Raw genomic sequence first — 27,118 nt, forward strand, 5'->3', positions numbered from 1 at the left:
CCACGGCCTTGTGGAATAAGAGGGACTTTACGCGTGAAATCGTGCTCCGCCATGACGACACTGCGCATGTGCAGTGACGTGGTCGAAAGCTGGACGTCAGTATAGGAAGCGCAGCGTGAACATATGGACAGGTGGGTTTACAAACTAATTTATTTTGTTTTGCTAAATCCGGTACTTATTTTGCTTCATTTTGTTTGTAGCTCCGTCACTGGGAAGCAAACTGTAGGTGATGGAGGTGTGTGGTTTTATATTAAGAAATAGGTTCGGTGTAAGCTAGTTACCTAATAAACCATAACAATAACAATAAGTATTGAAATTCTGATTATTGTGATAATGACACGAGACGCACTGGACATGTTACATCCCGCCTCGTTTAATTTCGACTTAGCAGTCTTAATTTATACAACTCATGTTATTATACCAGTCACTTTGTCAACGAAGCTTCAGTATTGCAGCGTCTTAAAGTGCTATAGTGTGCAATAGTGTGTTATAGTGTGTTATAATGTGTGCTACAGTGTGTTACAGTGTGCTGTAGTGTGTTACAGTGTGCTGTAGTGTGTTATAGTGTGTTATAGTGTGCTGTAGTGTGTTATAGTGTGTTATAGTGTGTTATAGTGTGTTATAGTGTGCTGTAGTGTGTTATAGTGTGTTACAGTGTGTTAGTGTGTTACAGTGTGTTAGTGTGTTACAGTGTGTTAGTGTGTTATAGTGTGTTATAGTGTGTTATAGTGTGTTATAGTGTGTTACAGTGTGTTGTAGTGTGTTACAGTGTGTTGTAGTGTGTTGTAGTGTGTTACAGTGTGTTGTAGTGTGTTACAGTGTGTTGTAGTGTGTTGTAGTGTGTTACAGTGTGTTACAGTGTGTTGTAGTGTGTTACAGTGTGTTGTAGTGTGTTATAGTGTGCTGTAGTGTGTTATAGTGTGTTATAGTGTGTTATAGTGTGCTGTAGTGTGTTATAGTGTGTTACAGTGTGTTAGTGTGTTACAGTGTGTTAGTGTGTTATAGTGTGTTATAGTGTGTTACAGTGTGTTGTAGTGTGTTACAGTGTGTTGTAGTGTGTTGTAGTGTGTTGTAGTGTGTTGTAGTGTGTTACAGTGTGTTGTAGTGTGTTACAGTGTGTTGTAGTGTGTTGTAGTGTGTTACAGTGTGTTACAGTGTGTTGTAGTGTGTTACAGTGTGTTGTAGTGTGTTATAGTGTGCTGTAGTGTGTTATAGTGTGTTATAGTGTGTTATAGTGTGCTGTAGTGTGTTATAGTGTGTTACAGTGTGTTAGTGTGTTACAGTGTGTTAGTGTGTTATAGTGTGTTATAGTGTGTTATAGTGTGTTATAGTGTGTTACAGTGTGTTGTAGTGTGTTACAGTGTGTTGTAGTGTGTTGTAGTGTGTTGTAGTGTGTTGTAGTGTGTTACAGTGTGTTACAGTGTGTTGTAGTGTGTTGTAGTGTGTTGTAGTGTGTTGTAGTGTGCTGTAGTGTGTTATAGTGTGTTAGTGTGTTATAGTGTGTTACAGTGTGTTACAGTGTGTTACAGTGTGTTACAGTGTGTTGTAGTGTGTTGTAGTGTGTTATAGTGTGTTATAGTGTGTTGTAGTGTGCTGTAGTGTGTTACAGTGTGTTAGTGTGTTATAGTGTGTTATAGTGTGTTACAGTGTGTTACAGTGTGTTGTAGTGTGTTGTAGTGTGTTGTAGTGTGTTGTAGTGTGCTGTAGTGTGCTGTAGTGTGCTGTAGTGTGTTATAGTGTGTTGTAGTGTGTTGTAGTGTGTTGTAGTGTGCTGTAGTGTGTTACAGTGTGTTACAGTGTGTTACAGTGTGTTGTAGTGTGTTATAGTGTGTTGTAGTGTGTTGTAGTGTGTTATAGTGTGTTATAGTGTGCTGTAGTGTGTTATAGTGTGTTAGTGTGTTATAGTGTGTTACAGTGTGTTGTAGTGTGCTGTAGTGTGTTGTAGTGTGTTGTAGTGTGCTGTAGTGTGTTATAGTGTGTTATAGTGTGTTACAGTGTGTTATAGTGTGTTACAGTGTGTTGTAGTGTGCTGTAGTGTGTTGTAGTGTGTTGTAGTGTGCTGTAGTGTGTTATAGTGTGTTACAGTGTGTTACAGTGTGTTACAGTGTGCTGTAGTGTGCTGTAGTGTGCTGTAGTGTGTTACAGTGTGTTACAGTGTGTTACAGTGTGTTGTAGTGTGCTGTAGTGTGCTGTAGTGTGCTGTAGTGTGTTATAGTGTGTTATAGTGTGTTATAGTGTGCTGTAGTGTGTTATAGTGTGTTAGTGTGTTATAGTGTGTTACAGTGTGTTGTAGTGTGCTGTAGTGTGTTGTAGTGTGTTGTAGTGTGTTGTAGTGTGTTGTAGTGTGTTGTAGTGTGCTGTAGTGTGTTGTAGTGTGTTACAGTGTGTTACAGTGTGTTATAGTGTGTTACAGTGTGTTGTAGTGTGCTGTAGTGTGTTGTAGTGTGCTGTAGTGTGTTATAGTGTGTTACAGTGTGTTACAGTGTGTTACAGTGTGTTACAGTGTGCTGTAGTGTGCTGTAGTGTGCTGTAGTGTGTTACAGTGTGTTACAGTGTGTTACAGTGTGTTGTAGTGTGTTGTAGTGTGCTGTAGTGTGCTGTAGTGTGCTGTAGTGTGCTGTAGTGTGTTATAGTGTGTTATAGTGTGCTGTAGTGTGTTATAGTGTGTTAGTGTGTTATAGTGTGTTACAGTGTGTTGTAGTGTGCTGTAGTGTGTTGTAGTGTGTTGTAGTGTGCTGTAGTGTGTTATAGTGTGTTACAGTGTGTTATAGTGTGTTACAGTGTGTTGTAGTGTGCTGTAGTGTGTTGTAGTGTGTTGTAGTGTGCTGTAGTGTGTTATAGTGTGTTACAGTGTGTTACAGTGTGTTACAGTGTGCTGTAGTGTGCTGTAGTGTGCTGTAGTGTGTTACAGTGTGTTACAGTGTGTTACAGTGTGTTGTAGTGTGTTGTAGTGTGCTGTAGTGTGTTGTAGTGTGTTGTAGTGTGCTGTAGTGTGCTGTAGTGTGTTATAGTGTGCTGTAGTGTGTTACAGTGTGTTACAGTGTGTTACAGTGTGTTACAGTGTGCTGTAGTGTGCTGTAGTGTGTTGTAGTGTGCTGTAGTGTGCTGTAGTGTGCTGTAGTGTGCTATAGTGTGTTACAGTGTGTTACAGTGTGTTGTAGTGTGTTGTAGTGTGTTGTAGTGTGTTGTAGTGTGTTGTAGTGTGTTGTAGTGTGTTATAGTGTGTTACAGTGTGTTACAGTGTGCTGTAGTGTGTTATAGTGTGCTGTAGTGTGCTGTAGTGTGCTGTAGTGTGCTGTAGTGTGCTGTAGTGTGCTATAGTGTGTTATAGTGTGTTATAGTGTGCTGTAGTGTGTTATAGTGTGTTACAGTGTGTTAGTGTGTTAGTGTGTTAGTGTGTTAGTGTGTTACAGTGTGTTACAGTGTGTTACAGTGTGCTGTAGTGTGCTGTAGTGTGCTGTAGTGTTATAGTGTGTTACAGTGTGCTGTAGTGTGTTATAGTGTGTTACAGTGTGCTGTAGTGTGTTATAGTGTGTTACAGTGTGCTGTAGTGTGTTATAGTGTGTTACAGTGTGCTGTAGTGTGTTATAGTGTGTTACAGTGTGCTGTAGTGTGTTATAGTGTGTTACAGTGTGCTGTAGTGTGTTATAGTGTGTTATAGTGTGTTACAGTGTGCTGTAGTGTGTTATAGTGTGTTACAGTGTGCTATAGTGTGTTACAGTGTGCTGTAGTGTGTTATAATGTGTGCTGTAGTGTGTTACAGTGTGCTATAGTGTGTTACAGTGTGCTATAGTGTGTTACAGTGTGCTATAGTGTGTTACAGTGTGCTGTAGTGTGTTATAGTGTGTTACAGTGTGCTGTAGTGTGTTATAGTGTGCTGTAGTGTGTTATAGTGTGTTACAGTGTGCTGTAGTGTGTTATAGTGTGTTACAGTGTGCTGTAGTGTGTTATAGTGTGTTACAGTGTGCTGTAGTGTGTTATAGTGTGTTACAGTGTGCTGTAGTGTGTTATAGTGTGTTACAGTGTGCTGTAGTGTGTTATAGTGTGTTACAGTGTGCTGTAGTGTGTTATAGTGTGTTACAGTGTGCTGTAGTGTGTTATAGTGTGTTACAGTGTGCTGTAGTGTGTTACAGTGTGCTGTAGTGTGTTACAGTGTGCTGTAGTGTGTTACAGTGTGCTGTAGTGTGCTGTAGTGTGTTACAGTGTGCTGTAGTGTGTTACAGTGTGCTGTAGTGTGTTACAGTGTGCTGTAGTGTGTTATAGTGTGTTACAGTGTGCTGTAGTGTGTTATAGTGTGTTACAGTGTGCTGTAGTGTGTTATAGTGTGTTAGTGTGCTATAGTGTGTTACAGTGTGCTGTAGTGTGTTATAGTGTGCTGTAGTGTGTTAGTGTGCTGTAGTGTGTTATAGTGTGCTGTAGTGTGTTACAGTGTGCTGTAGTGTGTTAGTGTGCTGTAGTGTGTTATAGTGTGTTACAGTGTGCTGTAGTGTGTTATAGTGTGTTACAGTGTGCTGTAGTGTGTTACAGTGTGTTACAGTGTGCTGTAGTGTGTTAGTGTGCTGTAGTGTGTTACAGTGTGCTGTAGTGTGTTAGTGTGTTGTAGTGTGTTACAGTGTGTTGTAGTGTGTTAGTGTGTTGTAGTGTGTTACAGTGTGTTGTAGTGTGTTATAGTGTGTTAGTGTGTTACAGTGTGCTGTAGTGTGTTATAGTGTGTTACAGTGTGCTGTAGTGTGTTAGTGTGTTATAGTGTGTTACAGTGTGTTACAGTGTGTTACAGTGTGTTACAGTGTGTTGTAGTGTGTTATAGTGTGTTATAGTGTGCTGTAGTGTGCTGTAGTGTGCTGTAGTGTGCTGTAGTGTGCTGTAGTGTGTTGTAGTGTGTTAGTGTGTTATAGTGTGTTATAGTGTGTTATAGTGTGTTACAGTGTGTTACAGTGTGCTGTAGTGTGTTATAGTGTGTTATAGTGTGTTATAGTGTGTTATAGTGTGTTATAGTGTGTTATAGTGTGTTACAGTGCGTTACAGTGTGTTACAGTGTGTTACAGTGTGCTGTAGTGTGTTATAGTGTGTTATAGTGTGTTATAGTGTGTTATAGTGTGTTATAGTGTGTTATAGTGTGTTATAGTGTGTTATAGTGTGTTACAGTGTGTTACAGTGTGCTGTAGTGTGTTAGTGTGTTACAGTGTGCTGTAGTGTGTTAGTGTGTTAGTGTGTTATAGTGTGTTATAGTGTGTTATAGTGTGTTATAGTGTGTTACAGTGCGTTACAGTGTGTTACAGTGTGTTACAGTGTGCTGTAGTGTGTTATAGTGTGTTATAGTGTGTTATAGTGTGTTATAGTGTGTTATAGTGTGTTATAGTGTGTTATAGTGTGTTATAGTGTGTTATAGTGTGTTACAGTGTGCTGTAGTGTGTTAGTGTGCTGTAGTGTGTTACAGTGTGCTGTAGTGTGCTGTAGTGTGTTACAGTGTGCTGTAGTGTGCTGTAGTGTGTTACAGTGTGCTGTAGTGTGTTATAGTGTGTTACAGTGTGCTGTAGTGTGTTATAGTGTGTTACAGTGTGCTGTAGTGTGCTGTAGTGTGTTAGTGTGCTGTAGTGTGTTACAGTGTGCTGTAGTGTGTTACAGTGTGTTACAGTGTGCTGTAGTGTGTTACAGTGTGCTGTAGTGTGTTACAGTGTGCTGTAGTGTGTTACAGTGTGCTGTAGTGTGCTGTAGTGTGTTACAGTGTGCTGTAGTGTGTTACAGTGTGCTGTAGTGTGTTATAGTGTGTTACAGTGTGCTGTAGTGTGTTATAGTGTGTTAGTGTGCTGTAGTGTGTTATAGTGTGTTACAGTGTGCTGTAGTGTGTTATATTGTGTTACAGTGTGCTGTAGTGTGCTGTAGTGTGTTAGTGTGCTGTAGTGTGTTACAGTGTGCTGTAGTGTGTTACAGTGTGTTACAGTGTGCTGTAGTGTGTTACAGTGTGCTGTAGTGTGTTACAGTGTGCTGTAGTGTGTTACAGTGTGCTGTAGTGTGCTGTAGTGTGTTACAGTGTGCTGTAGTGTGTTACAGTGTGCTGTAGTGTGTTACAGTGTGCTGTAGTGTGTTACAGTGTGCTGTAGTGTGTTATAGTGTGTTACAGTGTGCTGTAGTGTGTTATAGTGTGTTACAGTGTGCTGTAGTGTGCTGTAGTGTGCTGTAGTGTGCTGTAGTGTGCTATAGTGTGCTGTACTGTGTTACAGTGTGCTGTAGTGTGTTATAGTGTGTTACAGTGTGCTGTAGTGTGTTAGTGTGTTACAGTGTGCTGTAGTGTGTTATAGTGTGTTACAGTGTGCTGTAGTGTGCTGTAGTGTGTTGTAGTGTGTTGTAGTGTGTTGTAGTGTGTTGTAGTGTGTTGTAGTGTGTTGTAGTGTGTTACAGTGTGTTGTAGTGTGCTGTAGTGTGCTGTAGTGTGCTGTAGTGTGCTGTAGTGTGTTGTAGTGTGTTGTAGTGTGTTGTAGTGTGCTGTAGTGTGCTGTAGTGTGCTGTAGTGTGTTACAGTGTGTTGTAGTGTGTTGTAGTGTGTTGTAGTGTGTTGTAGTGTGTTGTAGTGTGTTACAGTGTGCTGTAGTGTGTTAGTGTGTTGTAGTGTGTTACAGTGTGTTGTAGTGTGTTAGTGTGTTGTAGTGTGTTACAGTGTGTTACAGTGTGCTGTAGTGTGTTATAGTGTGTTATAGTGTGCTGTAGTGTGTTACAGTGTGTTGTGTGTTATAGTGTGTTATAGTGTGCTGTAGTGTGTTATAGTGTGTTACAGTGTGTTAGTGTGTTAGTGTGTTAGTGTGTTAGTGTGTTACAGTGTGTTACAGTGTGCTGTAGTGTGCTGTAGTGTGCTGTAGTGTGCTGTAGTGTGTTACAGTGTGTTGTAGTGTGTTGTAGTGTGCTGTAGTGTGCTGTAGTGTGCTGTAGTGTGTTACAGTGTGTTGTAGTGTGTTGTAGTGTGTTGTAGTGTGTTATAAAGTGTGCTACAGTGTGTTACAGTGTGTTACAGTGTGCTACAGTGTGCTATAGTGTGTTACAGTGTGCTGTAGTGTGTTATAGTGTGTTATAGTGTGTTATAATGTGTGCTACAGTGTGCTACAGTGTGTTACAGTGTGCTATAGTGTGTTACAGTGTGCTATAGTGTGTTACAGTGTGCTATAGTGTGTTACAGTGTGCTATAGTGTGTTACAGTGTGCTATAGTGTGTTAGTGTGCTATAGTGTGTTACAGTGTGCTGTAGTGTTATAGTGTGTTACAGTGTGCTGTAGTGTGTTATAGTGTGTTACAGTGTGCTGTAGTGTGTTATAGTGTGTTACAGTGTGCTGTAGTGTGTTATAGTGTGCTATAGTGTGTTACAGTGTGCTATAGTGTGTTACAGTGTGCTGTAGTGTTATAGTGTGTTACAGTGTGCTGTAGTGTGTTATAGTGTGTTACAGTGTGCTGTAGTGTGTTATAGTGTGTTACAGTGTGCTGTAGTGTGTTATAGTGTGTTACAGTGTGTTAGTGTGTTACAGTGTGCTATAGTGTGTTACAGTGTGCTATAGTGTGTTACAGTGTGCTATAGTGTGTTACAGTGTGCTATAGTGTGTTAGTGTGCTATAGTGTGTTACAGTGTGCTGTAGTGTTATAGTGTGTTACAGTGTGCTGTAGTGTGTTATAGTGTGTTACAGTGTGCTGTAGTGTGTTATAGTGTGTTACAGTGTGCTATAGTGTGTTACAGTGTGCTATAGTGTGTTACAGTGTGCTATAGTGTGTTAGTGTGCTATAGTGTGTTACAGTGTGCTGTAGTGTTATAGTGTGTTACAGTGTGCTGTAGTGTGTTATAGTGTGTTACAGTGTGCTGTAGTGTGTTATAGTGTGTTACAGTGTGCTATAGTGTGTTACAGTGTGCTGTAGTGTTATAGTGTGTTATAGTGTGCTGTAGTGTGTTATAGTGTGTTATAGTGTGTTACAGTGTGCTGTAGTGTGTTATAGTGTGTTATAGTGTGTTACAGTGTGCTATAGTGTGCTATAGTGTGCTATAGTGTGTTAGTGTGCTACAGTGTGCTGTAGTGTGTTACAGTGTGCTGTAGTGTGTTAGTGTGCTGTAGTGTGTTATAGTGTGCTGTAGTGTCTTACAGTGTGCTGTAGTGTGTTACAGTGTGCTGTAGTGTGTTATAGTGTGTTATAGTGTGCTGTAGTGTGTTATAGTGTGTTACAGTGTGCTGTAGTGTGTTATAGTGTGTTACAGTGTGCTGTAGTGTGTTATAGTGTGTTAGTGTGCTATAGTGTGTTACAGTGTGCTGTAGTGTGTTATAATGTGTGCTATAGTGTGTTACAGTGTGCTATAGTGTGTTACAGTGTGCTATAGTGTGTTACAGTGTGCTATAGTGTGTTACAGTGTGCTATAGTGTGTTACAGTGTGCTATAGTGTGTTACAGTGTGCTGTAGTGTGTTATAGTGTGTTACAGTGTGCTGTAGTGTGTTATAGTGTGTTACAGTGTGCTGTAGTGTGTTGTAGTGTGTTACAGTGTGCTGTAGTGTGTTATAGTGTGTTACAGTGTGCTGTAGTGTGTTAGTGTGCTGTAGTGTGTTAGTGTGCTGTAGTGTGTTACAGTGTGCTGTAGTGTGCTGTAGTGTGTTACAGTGTGCTGTACTGTGTTACAGTGTGCTGTACTGTGTTACAGTGTGCTGTAGTGTGTTATAGTGTGTTACAGTGTGCTGTAGTGTGTTATAGTGTGTTAGTGTGCTATAGTGTGTTACAGTGTGCTGTAGTGTGTTATAGTGTGTTATAATGTGTGCTACAGTGTGTTACAGTGTGCTGTAGTGTGTTACAGTGTGCTGTAGTGTGTTACAGTGTGCTGTAGTGTGTTACAGTGTGCTGTAGTGTGTTAGTGTGCTGTAGTGTGTTACAGTGTGCTGTAGTGTGTTACAGTGTGCTGTAGTGTGTTACAGTGTGCTGTAGTGTGTTACAGTGTGCTGTAGTGTGTTAGTGTGCTGTAGTGTGTTATAGTGTGTTACAGTGTGCTGTAGTGTGTTATAGTGTGTTACAGTGTGCTGTAGTGTGTTACAGTGTGTTACAGTGTGCTGTAGTGTGTTACAGTGTGCTGTAGTGTGTTACAGTGTGCTGTAGTGTGTTACAGTGTGCTGTAGTGTGTTAGTGTGTTGTAGTGTGTTACAGTGTGTTGTAGTGTGTTAGTGTGTTGTAGTGTGTTATAGTGTGTTAGTGTGTTACAGTGTGCTGTAGTGTGCTGTAGTGTGTTAGTGTGTTACAGTGTGCTGTAGTGTGTTATAGTGTGTTACAGTGTGCTGTAGTGTGTTACAGTGTGTTACAGTGTGCTGTAGTGTGTTACAGTGTGCTGTAGTGTGTTACAGTGTGCTGTAGTGTGTTACAGTGTGCTGTAGTGTGTTAGTGTGTTGTAGTGTGTTACAGTGTGTTGTAGTGTGTTAGTGTGTTGTAGTGTGTTATAGTGTGTTAGTGTGTTACAGTGTGCTGTAGTGTGTTATAGTGTGTTACAGTGTGCTGTAGTGTGTTAGTGTGCTATAGTGTGTTACAGTGTGCTGTAGTGTGTTATAGTGTGTTATAGTGTGTTATAGTGTGTTATAGTGTGTTATAGTGTGTTATAGTGTGTTACAGTGTGTTACAGTGTGCTGTAGTGTGCTGTAGTGTGCTGTAGTGTGCTGTAGTGTGCTGTAGTGTGCTGTAGTGTGCTGTAGTGTGTTATAGTGTGTTATAGTGTGTTACAGTGTGCTGTAGTGTGTTATAGTGTGCTGTAGTGTGTTATAGTGTGTTATAATGTGTGCTACAGTGTGTTACAGTGTGCTATAGTGTGTTACAGTGTGCTATAGTGTGTTACAGTGTGCTGTAGTGTGTTACAGTGTGCTGTAGTGTGTTAGTGTGCTGTAGTGTGTTATAGTGTGTTACAGTGTGCTGTAGTGTGTTATAGTGTGTTACAGTGTGCTGTAGTGTGTTACAGTGTGTTACAGTGTGCTGTAGTGTGTTACAGTGTGCTGTAGTGTGTTAGTGTGTTGTAGTGTGTTACAGTGTGTTACAGTGTGCTGTAGTGTGTTATAGTGTGTTATAGTGTTACAGTGTGCTGTAGTGTGCTGTAGTGTGCTGTAGTGTGCTGTAGTGTGTTATAGTGTGTTATAGTGTGTTATAGTGTGTTATAGTGTGTTACAGTGTGTTACAGTGTGTTACAGTGTGCTGTAGTGTGCTGTAGTGTGTTATAGTGTGTTATAGTGTGTTATAGTGTGTTATAGTGTGTTATAGTGTGTTATAGTGTGTTATAGTGTGTTATAGTGTGTTACAGTGTGTTACAGTGTGCTGTAGTGTGTTACAGTGTGCTGTAGTGTGTTACAGTGTGCTGTAGTGTGTTACAGTGTGCTGTAGTGTGTTATAGTGTGTTACAGTGTGCTGTAGTGTGTTATAGTGTGTTATAGTGTGCTGTAGTGTGTTATAGTGTGTTAGTGTGCTGTAGTGTGCTGTAGTGTGCTGTAGTGTGCTGTAGTGTGCTGTAGTGTGTTATAGTGTGCTGTAGTGTGTTATAGTGTGCTGTAGTGTGTTATAGTGTGCTGTAGTGTGTTACAGTGTGCTGTAGTGTGTTACAGTGTGTTAGTGTGTTACAGTGTGCTGTAGTGTGTTACAGTGTGCTGTAGTGTGCTGTAGTGTGTTACAGTGTGCTGTAGTGTGTTAGTGTGCTGTAGTGTGTTATAGTGTGCTGTAGTGTGTTATAGTGTGTTACAGTGTGCTGTAGTGTGCTGTAGTGTGCTGTAGTGTGCTGTAGTGTGCTGTAGTGTGTTACAGTGTGTTACAGTGTGTTACAGTGTGTTACAGTGTGTTACAGTGTGTTGTAGTGTGTTGTAGTGTGTTACAGTGTGTTGTAGTGTGTTATAGTGTGTTAGTGTGTTACAGTGTGCTGTAGTGTGTTAGTGTGTTACAGTGTGCTGTAGTGTGTTAGTGTGTTATAGTGTGTTACAGTGTGTTACAGTGTGCTGTAGTGTGTTATAGTGTGTTATAGTGTGTTATAGTGTGTTATAGTGTGTTATAGTGTGTTATAGTGTGCTGTAGTGTGTTAGTGTGCTGTAGTGTGTTAGTGTGCTGTAGTGTGTTACAGTGTGCTGTAGTGTGCTGTAGTGTGTTACAGTGTGCTGTAGTGTGTTATAGTGTGTTATAGTGTGCTGTAGTGTGTTATAGTGTGTTACAGTGTGCTGTAGTGTGCTGTAGTGTGTTAGTGTGCTGTAGTGTGTTACAGTGTGCTGTAGTGTGTTACAGTGTGTTACAGTGTGCTGTAGTGTGTTACAGTGTGCTGTAGTGTGTTACAGTGTGCTGTAGTGTGCTGTAGTGTGTTACAGTGTGCTGTAGTGTGTTACAGTGTGCTGTAGTGTGTTATAGTGTGTTACAGTGTGCTGTAGTGTGTTACAGTGTGTTACAGTGTGCTGTAGTGTGTTGTAGTGTGTTGTAGTGTGCTGTAGTGTGCTGTAGTGTGCTGTAGTGTGTTATAGTGTGCTGTAGTGTGTTATAGTGTGCTGTAGTGTGTTATAGTGTGCTGTAGTGTGTTATAGTGTGCTGTAGTGTGTTATAGTGTGTTATAGTGTGTTACAGTGTGCTGTAGTGTGTTACAGTGTGTTACAGTGTGCTGTAGTGTTACAGTGTGTTACAGTGTGCTATAGTGTGTTATAGTGTGTTATAGTGTGTTATAGTGTGTTATATATAATGTGTTATAGTGTGTTATAGTGTGTTATATTGTGTTAGTGTGTTACAGTGTGTTACAGTGTGTTACAGTGTGTTACAGTGTGTTACAGTGTGCTGTAGTGTTACAGTGTGTTACAGTGTGTTACAGTGTGCTATAGTGTGCTATAGTGTGCTATAGTGTGTTATAGTGTGTTATAGTGTGTTACAGTGTGCTGTAGTGTGTTACAGTGTGCTATAGTGTGTTATAGTGTGTTATATATAATGTGTTATAGTGTTATAGTGTGTTATAGTGTGTTATAGTGTGTTATAGTGTGTTATATTGTGTTATATTGTGTTATAGTGTGTTATATTGTGTTATAGTGTGTTACAGTGTGTTACAGTGTGTTACAGTGTGTGTGTGCTATAGTGTGTTACAGTGTGCTGTAGTGTGTTACAGTGTGTTACAGTGTGTTACAGTGTGCTGTAGTGTGCTGTAGTGTGCTGTAGTGTGTTACAGTGTGTTACAGTGTGCTATAGTGTGCTGTAGTGTGTTACAGTGTGCTGTAGTGTGTTACAGTGTGTTAGTGTGCTATAGTGTGTTACAGTGTGTTACAGTGTGTTACAGTGTGCTACAGTGTGCTACAGTGTGTTACAGTGTGCTACAGTGTGCTACAGTGTGCTACAGTGTGTTACATTGTGTTACATTGTGTTACAGTGTGTTACAGTGTGTTAGTGTGCTGTAGTGTGCTGTAGTGTGCTGTAGTGTGCTGTAGTGTGTTGTAGTGTGTTGTAGTGTGTTGTAGTGTGTTGTAGTGTGTTACAGTGTGTTACAGTGTGTTAGTGTGTTAGTGTGTTACAGTGTGTTACAGTGTGTTACAGTGTGCTATAGTGTGCTATAGTGTGCTACAGTGTGTTACAGTGTGCTGTAGTGTGTTACAGTGTGCTGTAGTGTGTTACAGTGTGCTGTAGTGTGTTACAGTGTGCTGTAGTGTGTTACAGTGTGTTACAGTGTGTTACAGTGTGTTACAGTGTGTTACAGTGTGCTGTAGTGTGCTGTAGTGTGCTGTAGTGTGTTATAGTGTGTTACAGTGTGTTACAGTGTGTTACAGTGTTAGTGTGTTAGTGTGTTAGTGTGTTACAGTGTGCTATAGTGTGCTATAGTGTGCTATAGTGTGCTGTAGTGTGTTACAGTGTGCTATAGTGTGTTACAGTGTGTTACAGTGTGTTACAGTGTGCTACAGTGTGCTACAGTGTGCTGTAGTGTGTTACAGTGTGTTACAGTGTGCTACAGTGTGCTACAGTGTGCTACAGTGTGTTACAGTGTGTTACAGTGTGCTGTAGTGTGCTGTAGTGTGTTACAGTGTGTTGTAGTGTGTTGTAGTGTGTTGTAGTGTGTTGTAGTGTGTTGTAGTGTGTTGTAGTGTGTTACAGTGTGCTGTAGTGTGTTAGTGTGTTAGTGTGTTACAGTGTGTTACAGTGTGTTACAGTGTGTTAGTGTGTTAGTGTGTTAGTGTGTTAGTGTGTTACAGTGTGTTACAGTGTGTTACAGTGTGCTATAGTGTGCTATAGTGTGCTACAGTGTGTTACAGTGTGCTGTAGTGTGTTACAGTGTGCTGTAGTGTGTTACAGTGTGCTATAGTGTGCTATAGTGTGCTATAGTGTGTTATAGTGTGTTATAGTGTTAGTGTGTTACAGTGTGCTATAGTGTGTTACAGTGTGTTACAGTGTGTTACAGTGTGTTACAGTGTGTTACAGTGTGCTATAGTGTGTTACAGTGTGCTGTAGTGTGTTACAGTGTGCTGTAGTGTGTTATAGTGTGTTATAGTGTGCTATAGTGTGCTATAGTGTGCTATAGTGTGCTATAGTGTGTTACAGTGTGTTACAGTGTGCTGTAGTGTGTTACAGTGTGCTGTAGTGTGTTACAGTGTGCTGTAGTGTGTTATAGTGTGCTATAGTGTGTTACAGTGTGTTACAGTGTGTTAGTGTGTTAGTGTGTTACAGTGTGCTACAGTGTGTTACAGTGTGCTGTAGTGTGTTACAGTGTGCTGTAGTGTGTTACAGTGTGCTGTAGTGTGTTACAGTGTGCTATAGTGTGTTACAGTGTGTTACAGTGTGTTACAGTGTGTTACAGTGTGCTATAGTGTGCTATAGTGTGCTATAGTGTGCTATAGTGTGTTATAGTGTGTTATAGTGTGTTACAGTGTGTTACAGTGTGTTACAGTGTGTTACAGTGTGTTACAGTGTGTTATAGTGTGCTATAGTGTGCTATAGTGTGCTACAGTGTGCTACAGTGTGTTACAGTGTGCTGTAGTGTGTTACAGTGTGCTGTAGTGTGTTACAGTGTGCTGTAGTGTGCTGTAGTGTGTTACAGTGTGTTACAGTGTGTTACAGTGTGCTATATTGTGCTATATTGTGCTATAGTGTGCTATAGTGTGCTATAGTGTGCTACAGTGTGTTACAGTGTGCTATAGTGTGTTACAGTGTGTTAGTGTGTTAGTGTGTTAGTGTGTTACAGTGTGTTACAGTGTGTTACAGTGTGTTACAGTGTGTTACAGTGTGGTAGTGTGTTACAGTGTGTTACAGTGTGCTACAGTGTGCTATAGTGTGCTGTAGTGTGTTACAGTGTGTTACAGTGTGCTGTAGTGTTAGTGTGTTACAGTGTGTTACAGTGTGCTATAGTGTGCTATAGTGTGCTATAGTGTGCTATAGTGTGTTACAGTGTGCTGTAGTGTGTTACAGTGTGCTATAGTGTATTATAGTGTGTTATATATAATGTGTTATAGTGTGTTATATATCATGTGTTATAGTGTGTTATAGTGTGTTACAGTGTGTTACAGTGTGTTACAGTGTGTGTGTGCTATAGTGTGTTACAGTGTGCTGTAGTGTGTTAGTGTGTTAGTGTTACAGTGTGTTACAGTGTGTTACAGTGTGTTACAGTGTGTTACAGTGTGTTACAGTGTGTGTGTGCTATAGTGTGCTATAGTGTGTTACAGTGTGCTGTTTGTGTGTTACAGTGTGTTACAGTGTGTTATAGTGTGTGTGCTATAGTGTGCTGTAGTGTGCTGTAGTGTGCTGTAGTGTGCTGTAGTGTGTTACAGTGTGCTATAGTGTGTTACAGTGTGCTATAGTGTGTTACAGTGTGCTGTAGTGTGTTACAGTGTGCTGTAGTGTGTTACAGTGTGCTGTAGTGTGTTACAGTGTGCTGTAGTGTGTTATAGTGTGTTATAGTGTGTTATAGTGTGTTACAGTGTGCTGTAGTGTGTTACAGTGTGTTACAGTGTGTTACAGTGTGTTACAGTGTGTGTGTGCTATAGTGTGCTATAGTGTGTTACAGTGTGCTGTAGTGTGCTGTAGTGTGTTACAGTGTGTTACAGTGTGCTATAGTGTGCTAGTGTGCTACAGTGTGCTACAGTGTGCTACAGTGTGCTACAGTGTGCTGTAGTGTGCTGTAGTGTGCTGTAGTGTGCTGTAGTGTGCTGTAGTGTGTTGTAGTGTGTTGTAGTGTGTTGTAGTGTGCTGTAGTGTGTTGTAGTGTGTTGTAGTGTGCTGTAGTGTGCTGTAGTGTGTTGTAGTGTGCTGTAGTGTGTTGTAGTGTGCTGTAGTGTGTTACAGTGTGCTATAGTGTGTTACAGTGTGCTGTAGTGTGTTACAGTGTGCTGTAGTGTGTTACAGTGTGCTGTAGTGTGTTACAGTGTGCTGTAGTGTGTTACAGTGTGTTACAGTGTGTTACAGTGTGTTACAGTGTGCTGTAGTGTGTTAGTGTGTTACAGTGTGTTACAGTGTGTTGTAGTGTGTTGTAGTGTGTTGTAGTGTGTTGTAGTGTGTTGTAGTGTGTTACAGTGTGCTGTAGTGTGCTGTAGTGTGCTGTAGTGTGCTGTAGTGTGTTGTAGTGTGTTATAGTGTGCTATAGTGTGTTAGTGTGCTATAGTGTGTTACAGTGTGCTATAGTGTGTTACAGTGTGCTATAGTGTGTTACAGTGTGCTGTAGTGTGCTGTAGTGTGCTGTAGTGTGCTGTAGTGTGCTGTAGTGTGTTGTAGTGTGTTACAGTGTGCTGTAGTGTGTTAGTGTGCTATAGTGTGCTATAGTGTGCTATAGTTTGCTATAGTGTGCTATAGTGTGTTACAGTGTGTTACAGTGTGCTGTAGTGTGCTACAGTGTGCTACAGTGTGTTATAGTGTGCTGTAGTGTGTTACAGTGTGCTGTAGTGTGCTGTAGTGTGTTATAGTGTGTTACAGTGTGCTGTAGTGTGTTACAGTGTGTTACAGTGTGTCACAGTGTGTTACAGTGTGCTATAGTGTGCTATAGTGTGTTACAGTGTGTTACAGTGTGCTGTAGTGTGTTAGTGTGCTGTAGTGTGTTACAGTGTGCTGTAGTGTGCTGTAGTGTGCTGTAGTGTGCTGTAGTGTACATAGTGTGCTGTAGTGTACATAGTGTGTTGTAGTGTGTTGTAGTGTGTTGTAGTGTGTTGTAGTGTGTTGTAGTGTGTTGTAGTGTGTTGTAGTGGGTTGTAGTGGGTTACAGTGGGTTACAGTGTGCTATAGTGTGTTACAGTGTGCTGTAGTGTGTTATAGTGTGCTATAGTGTGCTATAGTGTGCTATAGTGTGCTATAGTGTGTTACAGTGTGTTACAGTGTGTTAAAGTGTGTTACAGTGTGTTACAGTGTGCTGTAGTGTGTTACAGTGTGCTGTAGTGTGTTACAGTGTGCTGTAGTGTGTTACAGTGTGCTATAGTGTGCTATAGTGTGTTAGTGTGTTACAGTGTGTTACAGTGTGCTATATTGTGCTATAGTGTGCTATAGTGTGCTATAGTGTGTTATAGTGTGTTAGTGTGTTACAGTGTGCTATAGTGTGTTACAGTGTGCTATAGTGTGCTATAGTGTGCTATAGTGTGCTATAGTGTGTTACAGTGTGCTGTAGTGTGTTACAGTGTGCTGTAGTGTGTTACAGTGTGCTGTAGTGTGTTACAGTGTGCTGTAGTGTGTTACAGTGTGTTACAGTGTGTTACAGTGTGTTACAGTGTGTTACAGTGTGCTATATTGTGCTATAGTGTGCTATAGTGTGCTATAGTGTGCTATAGTGTGTTAGTGTGTTACAGTGTGCTACAGTGTGCTACAGTGTGCTACAGTGTGTTACAGTGTGTTACAGTGTGTTACAGTGTGTTACAGTGTGTTAGTGTGTTACAGTGTGTTACAGTGTGCTGTAGTGTGTTACAGTGTGTTACAGTGTGCTGTAGTGTTAGTGTGTTAGTGTGTTACAGTGTGTTACAGTGTGCTATAGTGTGCTATAGTGTGCTATAGTGTGCTATAGTGTGCTGTAGTGTGTTACAGTGTGCTGTAGTGTGTTACAGTGTGTTACAGTGTGCTGTAGTGTTAGTGTGTTAGTGTGTTACAGTGTGTTACAGTGTGTTACAGTGTGCTATAGTGTGCTATAGTGTATTATAGTGTGTTATATATAATGTGTTATAGTGTGTTATAGTGTGTTATAGTGTGTTATAGTGTGTTATAGTGTGTTATAGTGTGTTACAGTGTGCTGTAGTGTGTTACAGTGTGCTGTAGTGTGTTACAGTGTGCTGTAGTGTGTTACAGTGTGCTATAGTGTGTTATAGTGTGTTATATATAGTGTGTTATAGTGTGTTATAGTGTGTTATAGTGTGTTATAGTGTGTTGTAGTGTTATAGTGTGCTGTAGTGTTATAGTGTGCTGTAGTGTGTTAGTGTGTTATAGTGTGTTATAGTGTGTGTGTGCTATAGTGTGCTATAGTGTGTTACAGTGTGCTGTAGTGTGTTAGTGTGTTAGTGTGTTACAGTGTGTTACAGTGTGTTACAGTGTGTTACAGTGTGTGTGTGCTATAGTGTGTTACAGTGTGCTGTAGTGTGTTAGTGTGTTAGTGTTACAGTGTGTTACAGTGTGTTACAGTGTGTTACAGTGTGTGTGTGCTATAGTGTGCTATAGTGTGTTACAGTGTGCTGTTTGTGTGTTACAGTGTGTTACAGTGTGTTATAGTGTGTGTGTGCTATAGTGTGCTGTAGTGTGCTGTAGTGTGCTGTAGTGTGCTGTAGTGTGCTGTAGTGTGCTGTAGTGTGTTACAGTGTGCTATAGTGTGTTACAGTGTGCTGTATTGTGTTACAGTGTGCTGTAGTGTGTTACAGTGTGCTGTAGTGTGTTATAGTGTGTTATAGTGTGTTATAGTGTGCTATAGTGTGTTACAGTGTGCTGTAGTGTGTTACAGTGTGTTACAGTGTGTTACAGTGTGTTACAGTGTGTTACAGTGTGTTACAGTGTGCTATAGTGTGCTGTAGTGTGTTGTAGTGTGCTGTAGTGTGCTGTAGTGTGCTGTAGTGTGCTGTAGTGTGTTACAGTGTGTTACAGTGTGTTACAGTGTTACAGTGTGTTACAGTGTGTTACAGTGTGTTACAGTGTGCTAGTGTGCTACAGTGTGCTACAGTGTGCTACAGTGTGCTGTAGTGTGCTGTAGTGTGTTGTAGTGTGTTACAGTGTGTTACAGTGTGTTACAGTGTGTTACAGTGTGTTACAGTGTGTTACAGTGTGTTACAGTGTGTTACAGTGTGCTGTAGTGTGTTAGTGTGCTATAGTGTGCTATAGTGTGCTATAGTGTGTTACAGTGTGCTACAGTGTGCTACAGTGTGTTATAGTGTGTTATAGTGTGCTGTAGTGTGTTACAGTGTGCTGTAGTGTGCTGTAGTGTGTTATAGTGTGTTACAGTGTGCTGTAGTGTGTTACAGTGTGTTACAGTGTGCTGTAGTGTGTTAGTGTGCTGTAGTGTGTTACAGTGTGTTACAGTGTGCTGTAGTGTGCTGTAGTGTGCTGTAGTGTACATAGTGTGTTGTAGTGTGTTGTAGTGGGTTGTAGTGGGTTGTAGTGGGTTACAGTGGGTTACAGTGCTATAGTGTGTTAGTGTGTTACAGTGTGTTATAGTGTGCTATAGTGTGTTACAGTGTGTTACAGTGTGTTACAGTGTGTTACAGTGTGCTGTAGTGTGTTAGTGTGCTATAGTGTGCTATAGTGTGCTATAGTGTGTTACAGTGTGCTACAGTGTGTTATAGTGTGCTGTAGTGTGTTACAGTGTGCTGTAGTGTGTTACAGTGTGCTGTAGTGTGTTACAGTGTGTTACAGTGTGTTACAGTGTGTTACAGTGTGTTACAGTGTGCTATAGTGTGCTATAGTGTGTTACAGTGTGTTACAGTGTGCTGTAGTGTGTTAGTGTGCTGTAGTGTGTTACAGTGTGTTACAGTGTGCTGTAGTGTGCTGTAGTGTGCTGTAGTGTACATAGTGTGTTGTAGTGTGTTGTAGTGGGTTGTAGTGGGTTGTAGTGGGTTACAGTGGGTTACAGTGCTATAGTGTGTTAGTGTGTTACAGTGTGTTATAGTGTGCTATAGTGTGTTACAGTGTGTTACAGTGTGTTACAGTGTGTTACAGTGTGTTACAGTGTGCTGTAGTGTGCTGTAGTGTGTTAGTGTGTTACAGTGTGCTGTAGTGTGTTACAGTGTGTTACAGTGTGCTGTAGTGTGTTATAGTGTGTTATAGTGTGTTATAGTGTGTTATAGTGTGTTATAGTGTGTTATAGTGTGTTATAGTGTGTTACAGTGTGCTGTAGTGTGCTGTAGTGTGTTAGTGTGTTACAGTGTGCTGTAGTGTGTTACAGTGTGTTACAGTGTGCTGTAGTGTGTTATAGTGTGTTATAGTGTGTTACAGTGTGTTACAGTGTGTTGTAGTGTGTTGTAGTGTGTTGTAGTGTGTTGTAGTGTGTTGTAGTGTGTTGTAGTGTGTTACAGTGTGCTATAGTGTGTTAGTGTGCTATAGTGTGTTACAGTGTGCTATAGTGTGTTACAGTGTGCTATAGTGTGTTACAGTGTGCTATAGTGTGTTACAGTGTGTTACAGTGTGTTACAGTGTGTTACAGTGTGTTACAGTGTGCTGTAGTGTGTTAGTGTGCTATAGTGTGCTATAGTGTGCTATAGTGTGTTACAGTGTGCTACAGTGTGCTACAGTGTGTTATAGTGTGCTGTAGTGTGTTACAGTGTGCTGTAGTGTGCTGTAGTGTGTTATAGTGTGTTACAGTGTGCTGTAGTGTGTTAGTGTGCTGTAGTGTGTTACAGTGTGTTACAGTGTGTTACAGTGTGTTACAGTGTGCTATAGTGTGCTATAGTGTGTTACAGTGTGTTACAGTGTGCTGTAGTGTGTTAGTGTGCTGTAGTGTGTTACAGTGTGTTACAGTGTGCTGTAGTGTGCTGTAGTGTGCTGTAGTGTGCTGTAGTGTGCTGTAGTGTACATAGTGTGTTGTAGTGTGTTGTAGTGTGTTGTAGTGGGTTGTAGTGGGTTGTAGTGGGTTACAGTGGGTTACAGTGCTATAGTGTGTTAGTGTGTTACAGTGTGTTACAGTGTGTTATAGTGTGTTACAGTGTGTTATAGTGTGTTACAGTGTGCTGTAGTGTGTTAGTGTGCTATAGTGTGCTGTAGTGTGTTACAGTGTGTTACAGTGTGCTGTAGTGTGTTACAGTGTGTTAGTGTGTTAGTGTGTTAGTGTGTTACAGTGTGTTACAGTGTGTTACAGTGTGTTACAGTGTGTTACAGTGTGCTATAGTGTGTTAGTGTGCTGTAGTGTGCTAGTGTGTTACAGTGTGTTACAGTGTGTTACAGTGTGTTACAGTGTGTTACAGTGTGTTATAGTGTGTTGTAGTGTGCTGTAGTGTGTTAGTGTGTTACAGTGTGCTGTAGTGTGTTACAGTGTGTTACAGTGTGCTGTAGTGTGTTATAGTGTGTTACAGTGTGCTGTAGTGTGTTACAGTGTGTTACAGTGTGCTGTAGTGTGCTGTAGTGTGTTATAGTGTGTTATAGTGTGTTATAGTGTGTTATAGTGTGTTACAGTGTGTTACAGTGTGCTGTAGTGTGTTACAGTGTGTTACAGTGTGCTGTAGTGTGCTGTAGTGTGCTGTAGTGTGTTACAGTGTGTTATAGTGTGTTACAGTGTGCTGTAGTGTGTTAGTGTGCTATAGTGTGCTGTAGTGTGTTACAGTGTGTTACAGTGTGCTGTAGTGTGTTACAGTGTGTTAGTGTGTTACAGTGTGCTATAGTGTGCTATAGTGTGTTACAGTGTGTTACAGTGTGTTACAGTGTGTTACAGTGTGCTGTAGTGTGCTGTAGTGTGTTAGTGTGTTACAGTGTGCTGTAGTGTGTTACAGTGTGTTACAGTGTGCTGTAGTGTGTTATAGTGTGTTATAGTGTGTTACAGTGTGCTGTAGTGTGTTACAGTGTGTTACAGTGTGCTGTAGTGTGTTATAGTGTGTTATAGTGTGTTATAGTGTGTTATAGTGTGTTATAGTGTGTTACAGTGTGCTGTAGTGTGCTGTAGTGTGCTGTAGTGTGTTACAGTGTGTTACAGTGTGTTACAGTGTGTTCCAGTGTCTTACAGTGTGCTGTAGTGTGCTGTAGTGTGCTACAGTGTGTTACAGTGTGTTACAGTGTGCTACAGTGTGTTACAGTGTGTTACAGTGTGCTGTAGTGTGCTGTAGTGTGCTGTAGTGTTATAGTGTGCTACAGTGTGCTACAGTGTGCTACAGTGTGCTATAGTGTGTTACAGTGTGTTACAGTGTGCTGACAGAGCCACTTGGGAACTTTCACACCGTCACAGTCTGCCATTACATCTATCAGCTTGTGACAGCAAGGAATTAGTGCCTATAATGCCTATAACTCAGAAACTACACTGACCTAACACTTCCTCATGGGCCCTTGATTGCTGTTGTAGAAAGGACATTACAGTTACATTATTTACTGTCCACTGTCACCCAAATGAGGTTTCTTCCTCATATCATCACAGGGAGTTTTTCCTTACCACCATCGCCACAGGCTTGCTCATTAGGGATAAAATAGGGATAAAAGTTTAATAATTTAATTAATTTTTTTTTCTCCTTTTTCTGTTTCTCTTCTTTTGAGACAATATCCACTGTAAAAGGTGCTATACAAATAAATTGAATTGAATTATAGTGTGTACACGCCCGTATGTTTCTCTCGTAACTCTCGTTATACATTTATTAACTCAGTTCCTTTAGACCTACTTTCACAAAAGTAAAAGGTGACCAGCTGCATCTCTGGGGCCGATTGTTACACTGTAGCACACTGGGCATGTCGTAGTGTATTGTGAGAGACATAAAAGGCTGATATTCCTTTATTAAGCATCCAGCCTTATGATTTGCACTTATTTGGGAGCATACAATATATGGTCAAAAGTTTTGGGACACCCCTCCAAATCATTGAATTCAGGGGTTGTTTTTCAGGTGTTGGGCTTGGCCCCTTAGTTACAGTGAAAGGAACTCTTAATGCTTCAGCATACCAAGACATTTTGGACAATTTCATGCTCCCAACTTTGTGGGAACAGTTTGGGGATGACCCCTTCCTGTTCCAACATGACTGCACACCAGGGCACAAAGCAAGGTACATAAAGACATGGATGAGGGAGTTTGGTGTAGAGGAACTTGACTGACCTGCACAGAGTCCTGACCTCAACCTGATAGAACACATTTGGGATGAATTAGAGTGGAGACTGCGAGCCAGGCCTTCTTGTCCAACTTCAGTGCCTGACCTCACAAATGCGCTTCTAGTGAAATGGTCAAAAATTCCCATAAACACACTCCTAAACCTTGTGGAAAGCCTTCCCAGAAGAGTTGAAGCTGTTGTAGCTACAGAGGGTGGGCCAACTCCATATTAAATCCATGTGCATGTAAAGGGAGATGTCCCAAAACATTTGGCAATATAGTGTATATCCATTGTAAATAAAATACCCATGAGGGTTTTTTGTAGGGTGATCAGTTATATGTAATACTCTTTTAAACCACATAGCCAGGTTCAGTGCAGATAAAGACACAGTTCATGTTGGATTATTTACTGCTGTCTGTCTGCAAAATATTATTATTATTATTATTATTAATAATAATAATATAATAATAATAATTCTGGTCTGTTTTAATCTCTAGGTGACTTTCATCACCACAATTCTGGTTAAATAATAAAGAAGTCTGATTAAATAGTAAACACGTCATATTGGTGATTATTGATTTGCTTTTTAAGCAAATGTTTCTTGGATAATGTTTTTTTTTTTTTTTGTCTTCATTGCTGGATTCAGCCAGAGCTCTGTTTCTCCAAAATGGCGCCTTCCTCCCCCTTATGCTGTTGTGGCTGTTGCTCTCCCCGTACCTGGCTGTGCTCACGCTCCTCAGCCTACACGTTGGTTCTTGGCTTGGTATTCGTTTCACTAGGGACCAGTCGCATCATTTTACTGAAGTTCTCTGAAAATGAAGGTAACCTCTAATTTGTCAGATTGAACAGAATTAGCTGATACAATTAACAAGGGTAGACTGTAACTTGCTTGTCAGCTTGTCAGCATTTACGATGTTATTTGTTCCCAGGTTAATATGAAGGTAGCCTGTTACCTGTTACTAATCATTTTCCTTTTTTTTTTTTGCAGAAAACAAGTATGACTTTCACCCTGCCTCTGTGAATTTAATGGCAGAGACCATTAAACTTGTCTTTTGTTTAGTCATGTCAGTGCGAGTGATTGTTCGAGGTAAGCCTTGGGTATGAGCTTTTAACAAACCTACATGCTAGTTACACAAATTTATATCTTTCTGTGCTTTGCTAATCTGAACATACGCTTGTATATTGTCTAGGAATGTTCTTTTTCTTCATAGTTTGGATTATATTGTTTACCGTATTGAATTTTCAAATTTCACATTTGTGCTTCAGTCAGATTCACTGTGAGATGTCTTCTTGGTTATGGCTTCATTATAAGTCTGATTTTGCTCAAAAGATCTGCCAATATTGTGTTTATATGGTTGATATGGATCATTAGTTTTAGCAAAATAAATTGTTCTCTATGAACTAAATGCATTCTAAAAAGCAACAGCCTTTCTTTGCAGTAGTGAGATGAATGAACTATGATGAAAAGCCTCATTGCAGATTATTAGCTGAGGAGAATGTGTTGGCAGCTCATCAGCTCTTTCCAGATTTATACATGCATAATGAAAAATCCTTTGGAATGGGTTTGTATTTACATCATGTCTGTAGCACATGTAGGGGGAAAAAATAGATTTTCACCACTGTAACCATATAATATAAACTTGTAGCCTTATTTTTATGTGGCCAGTAGTTTTCCCTAAAGTATTTTATATGTTTGTTTTGCAGAGGGTCGTTCATGTAAGGACTTGGGCTGCTCCTCTGGTTCCTCTTTTTCCAGCTGTTTAAAATGGGCTGTCCCTGCATTCCTCTATTTTCTTGACAATCTCATTATTTTTTATGTGATGACCTACCTCCAGCCTGTAAGTTGGTATAGTTTTTAATGGGACATGATTTTAGTCATAAAGACATTTCTAACAGTTCTGTAATGTGTGTTGTATTTATTTTTGTTTCTCGTGTATTTTGCTATAAAGTGAGCAGATGCATCATTCTGTTTGTTTGAACAGGCGATGGCAGTATTGTTCTCCAATGTCGTCATTCTTACAACAGCCATTCTGTTTCGGTTTGTTCTGAAGTAAGTGTTAGACATACACGATAATATAACTTCCTCTCCACATTTTTCCCTGCTGTAGTACAACGGAAGCAATTTTTGTTTGCCTGCTTTCTGAATATTGAAGCAATGGGAACACGATGTTGTCCATGTATTGTCCATATCAGTCTGAGATATGTCTTTGTCGCATTCAGCTGCCGTAATTGCATACTTCACTCTGCAGGAGGCGTTTGTCCTGGGTGCAGTGGGCCTCCCTCATCATTCTCTTCTTCTCTATCGTGGCATTGACCATGAGCACGTGCACTAACCAGCATGCCGTAAGTGTACATGGCCTGCACGCAGCGCATGTCTCTGCTCCCTCCAGCAGCTGCTCAAACTATACACTGTTGGAGATGAAAAAGCACAACCAGAATGAGACCAGCTGGGCAGAAGGACTAGCTCCCGAGCTCTGGAACAGCCAGCTTGTCCAGCGTTTACGTGGCTTCGGCCTGGGCTATGTCTTGCTGCTGCTTCAGTGCTTCACCTCTGCATTGGCCAACATCTACAATGAGAAGATTCTGAAGGATGGAGACCAGCTGGCTGAAAGTATTTTTATCCAGAACAGTCGGCTGTATGTGTTTGGTGTTGCCTTCAATGGCCTGGCATTGGTGCTGCGTGCCGACTCGCGAGCGATGCTGCTGCACTACGGCCTGTTTCACGGTCACAATGCCTATTCCGTTGCACTGACCTTCATCACAGCTGCCCTTGGTCTCTCTGTTGCCTTCATCCTTAAGTTTCGTGACAACATGTTCCATGTGCTGACGGGCCAAATCACCACTGTGCTCGTCACAGCCCTGTCATTCTTCCTCTTTAATTTCCGCCCAGAACTAGACTTCTTCCTACAGGCACCAGTTGTTTTGCTTGCCATCTTTATATACCACAGCAGCAGCCTAAAGGACCCAGAGTATGTACTGCAGCAAGAGAGGCTCAGGGTCATTAATGGAGAGGTGTTTGAGCGGCATCAAGGGGTAAGGTGTTTTTAGTTTTAGTTTGTTTTCTCTGTACCTTGGTCCCATTTTTGTGACTTTTTGTAATTTTTATTTCATTTGGTTCATTTCACATATAAGATGTACACATGTAAGAATTTATCACTGCAGCACAAATTGCTTGCATGCATTGTTCAGGAGTTTGAAGGTTTCTGTTTTGATGGACCCATTATTTCTTTTACCTCGAGGTCATTCTTATAAGAAAAAAAATTCATTTCATTTTTAAAATTATACATTTGGATTATCTTATTTCATTATTTGTGTTTTTAGAGATTATGTAGAATGTAGAGCATGTCTATAGTTATATAAAATCAGTAGTAACAGTTCAGTTGTCTATTGCCTACCTGAATACTGAGTGTAAAAATCTTGAACTTAACTAATGAAAGACCTGAAGTAAAGACCTAATAATAATAATATGCATTTTTGCCTTTTCCAGTTAGGTTTGTTTTTACAGGAAAAGGCCAGTGTAATTGATACTCTGTATGTTATGTCTTATTTTCCTGTATGCCACTGGGTTTCTTAAATCTTATGTCCTCTGATGGTTCTTAGTAGACAAGGCCATTGTATGTGATAATCCAGTTTAGGAAAAGTGGAAAGAAACCTAGGGCCATATTTTTAACAAATGTAAGGCAAACAGAATGCTAGAAATGTTTAATGACAGAATATTTTAAACAGGATCTTCCCAGTTGTATAGCCATTGCAGTGATTATGGAGCAGTGAGAAATGCATTTACTTCACATATAAATAATGTTGTATCTGCATGATTTTATGCACCACACTGCTGCTAAGTGAGTGTATATACTGTATATATTTTGGCACTCACTCTCCAATTCAACAGGAACATCTGCAACGCTACTTGGAACATTTCATTGTTAAATTCCTGAACACAATTAAGCTAGATTCCAAAATTATTTATTTCAATAAAGGTAACCTTGATATAAGAACCTGGTTAGCCACTCACTCATTTATAAAAGTTAAAGGAGGAATCGGTGTTCTTGAAGTTTTGTTTACTGTATTTTGTGCATAGGTTGTATATTCCTTAAGCATATTTATTGCGTTACTAAGTGTTTTCTGTTTTTTTTTTTTGTTTGTTGTTTGTGTTTTTTAGGATGGGGAAGAGTTGGAGCGATTAAATAAGTCTGACACAGAGGGTGATTCTGAAGAAGAGTCTTTCTGAGCCTACTTTCTTATTCCAGCCTTTACCTACTAAAGTGTTGCTGTAATTATTGCAAATGATTTGTCAATGTGCCTGTATATTTATAATGCTCATATTACTATATTTATTGACCATTTTTCAGGGACCCTGTTATATTAGTGCAAAGGTTTGATGCACTCATACTTGCAAACCCACTGTCACTCAGTGTTTCTGCTGAGAATGATCCACCTCTTAAGTATCTTGTCAGTTGTGTCTTTATTCCATTAATGAGTCGAGTGGACAGAGTGGAAACAAATGTGTACAGAAACAGATGGGCTGCAGTCAGCAGTTGTAAACATAGTGTACCACACTGTGGTATGAGTTTCTTATAAATTGGCCATAGAATATATACATAAAGAGTGGCCTAAATAAAAAATACCCATATATTAATGTGCTTTCAGTTACAGTGTCCATGGCATTGTATTTTACAGGTGATCAGTTTCAAAAGGTCTCTGGTAAGGCTGAATACAATTTCTGAAATGGCAAATAAATTCTTGATTGTAGAATTTAAAAAAATGTTCCAGAAGACTGGTAGAATGGTGTTTCTCAAATGTGTTGTGTAGTCACATTTCTGTGATCATATGTTCTCAACATTGTTGTTTTTATTAAAATGCCTTTGGGCAAACAAATTAATTGGGAACCTTTTCCTGATGTTATATAAAGACATTCTTTACTTCATTCATTGTGTTGTCCTGTGATGGACTGGCATCTCATCCAAAGTGTATACACTTC

The 27,118-nt window shown here is 40.4% G+C and overlaps 1 protein-coding gene across 2 annotated transcripts; it reads left to right on the forward strand.

Moving 5' to 3' along the window:
* slc35a5 (solute carrier family 35 member A5) lies at window positions 1-27,064 on the forward strand. 2 transcript variants are annotated; one of them, XM_058391775.1, is made up of 7 exons: window positions 1-131; window positions 22,787-22,961; window positions 23,129-23,227; window positions 23,845-23,978; window positions 24,123-24,190; window positions 24,390-25,173; window positions 26,300-27,064. In XM_058391775.1, exons 2-7 carry the CDS (start codon window positions 22,808-22,810, stop codon window positions 26,366-26,368), a joined length of 1,308 nt encoding a protein of 435 aa, XP_058247758.1. In that variant the 5' UTR covers window positions 1-131; window positions 22,787-22,807; the 3' UTR covers window positions 26,369-27,064. The 2 variants fall into 2 exon arrangements, with proteins under 2 accessions (XP_058247758.1, XP_058247757.1); XM_058391774.1 differs by having other exon boundaries at window positions 100-235.
* The last annotated feature ends 54 nt before the right edge of the window (window positions 27,065-27,118 follow it).

This window comes from Hemibagrus wyckioides, linkage group LG06 (genome assembly GCF_019097595.1).
Source record: "Hemibagrus wyckioides isolate EC202008001 linkage group LG06, SWU_Hwy_1.0, whole genome shotgun sequence".
Taxonomy (NCBI): domain Eukaryota; kingdom Metazoa; phylum Chordata; class Actinopteri; order Siluriformes; family Bagridae; genus Hemibagrus; species Hemibagrus wyckioides.

What these genes read in the sequence shown, in the direction of transcription:
- slc35a5 (XM_058391774.1), top strand. An exon ending in GAAGTTCTCTGAAAATGAAG is followed by an intron (nt 22,962 to 23,128) that starts GTAACCTCTAAT and finishes TTTTTTTTGCAG; the next exon opens with AAAACAAGTATGACTTTCAC. An exon ending in AGTGCGAGTGATTGTTCGAG is followed by an intron (nt 23,228 to 23,844) that starts GTAAGCCTTGGG and finishes TTTGTTTTGCAG; the next exon opens with AGGGTCGTTCATGTAAGGAC.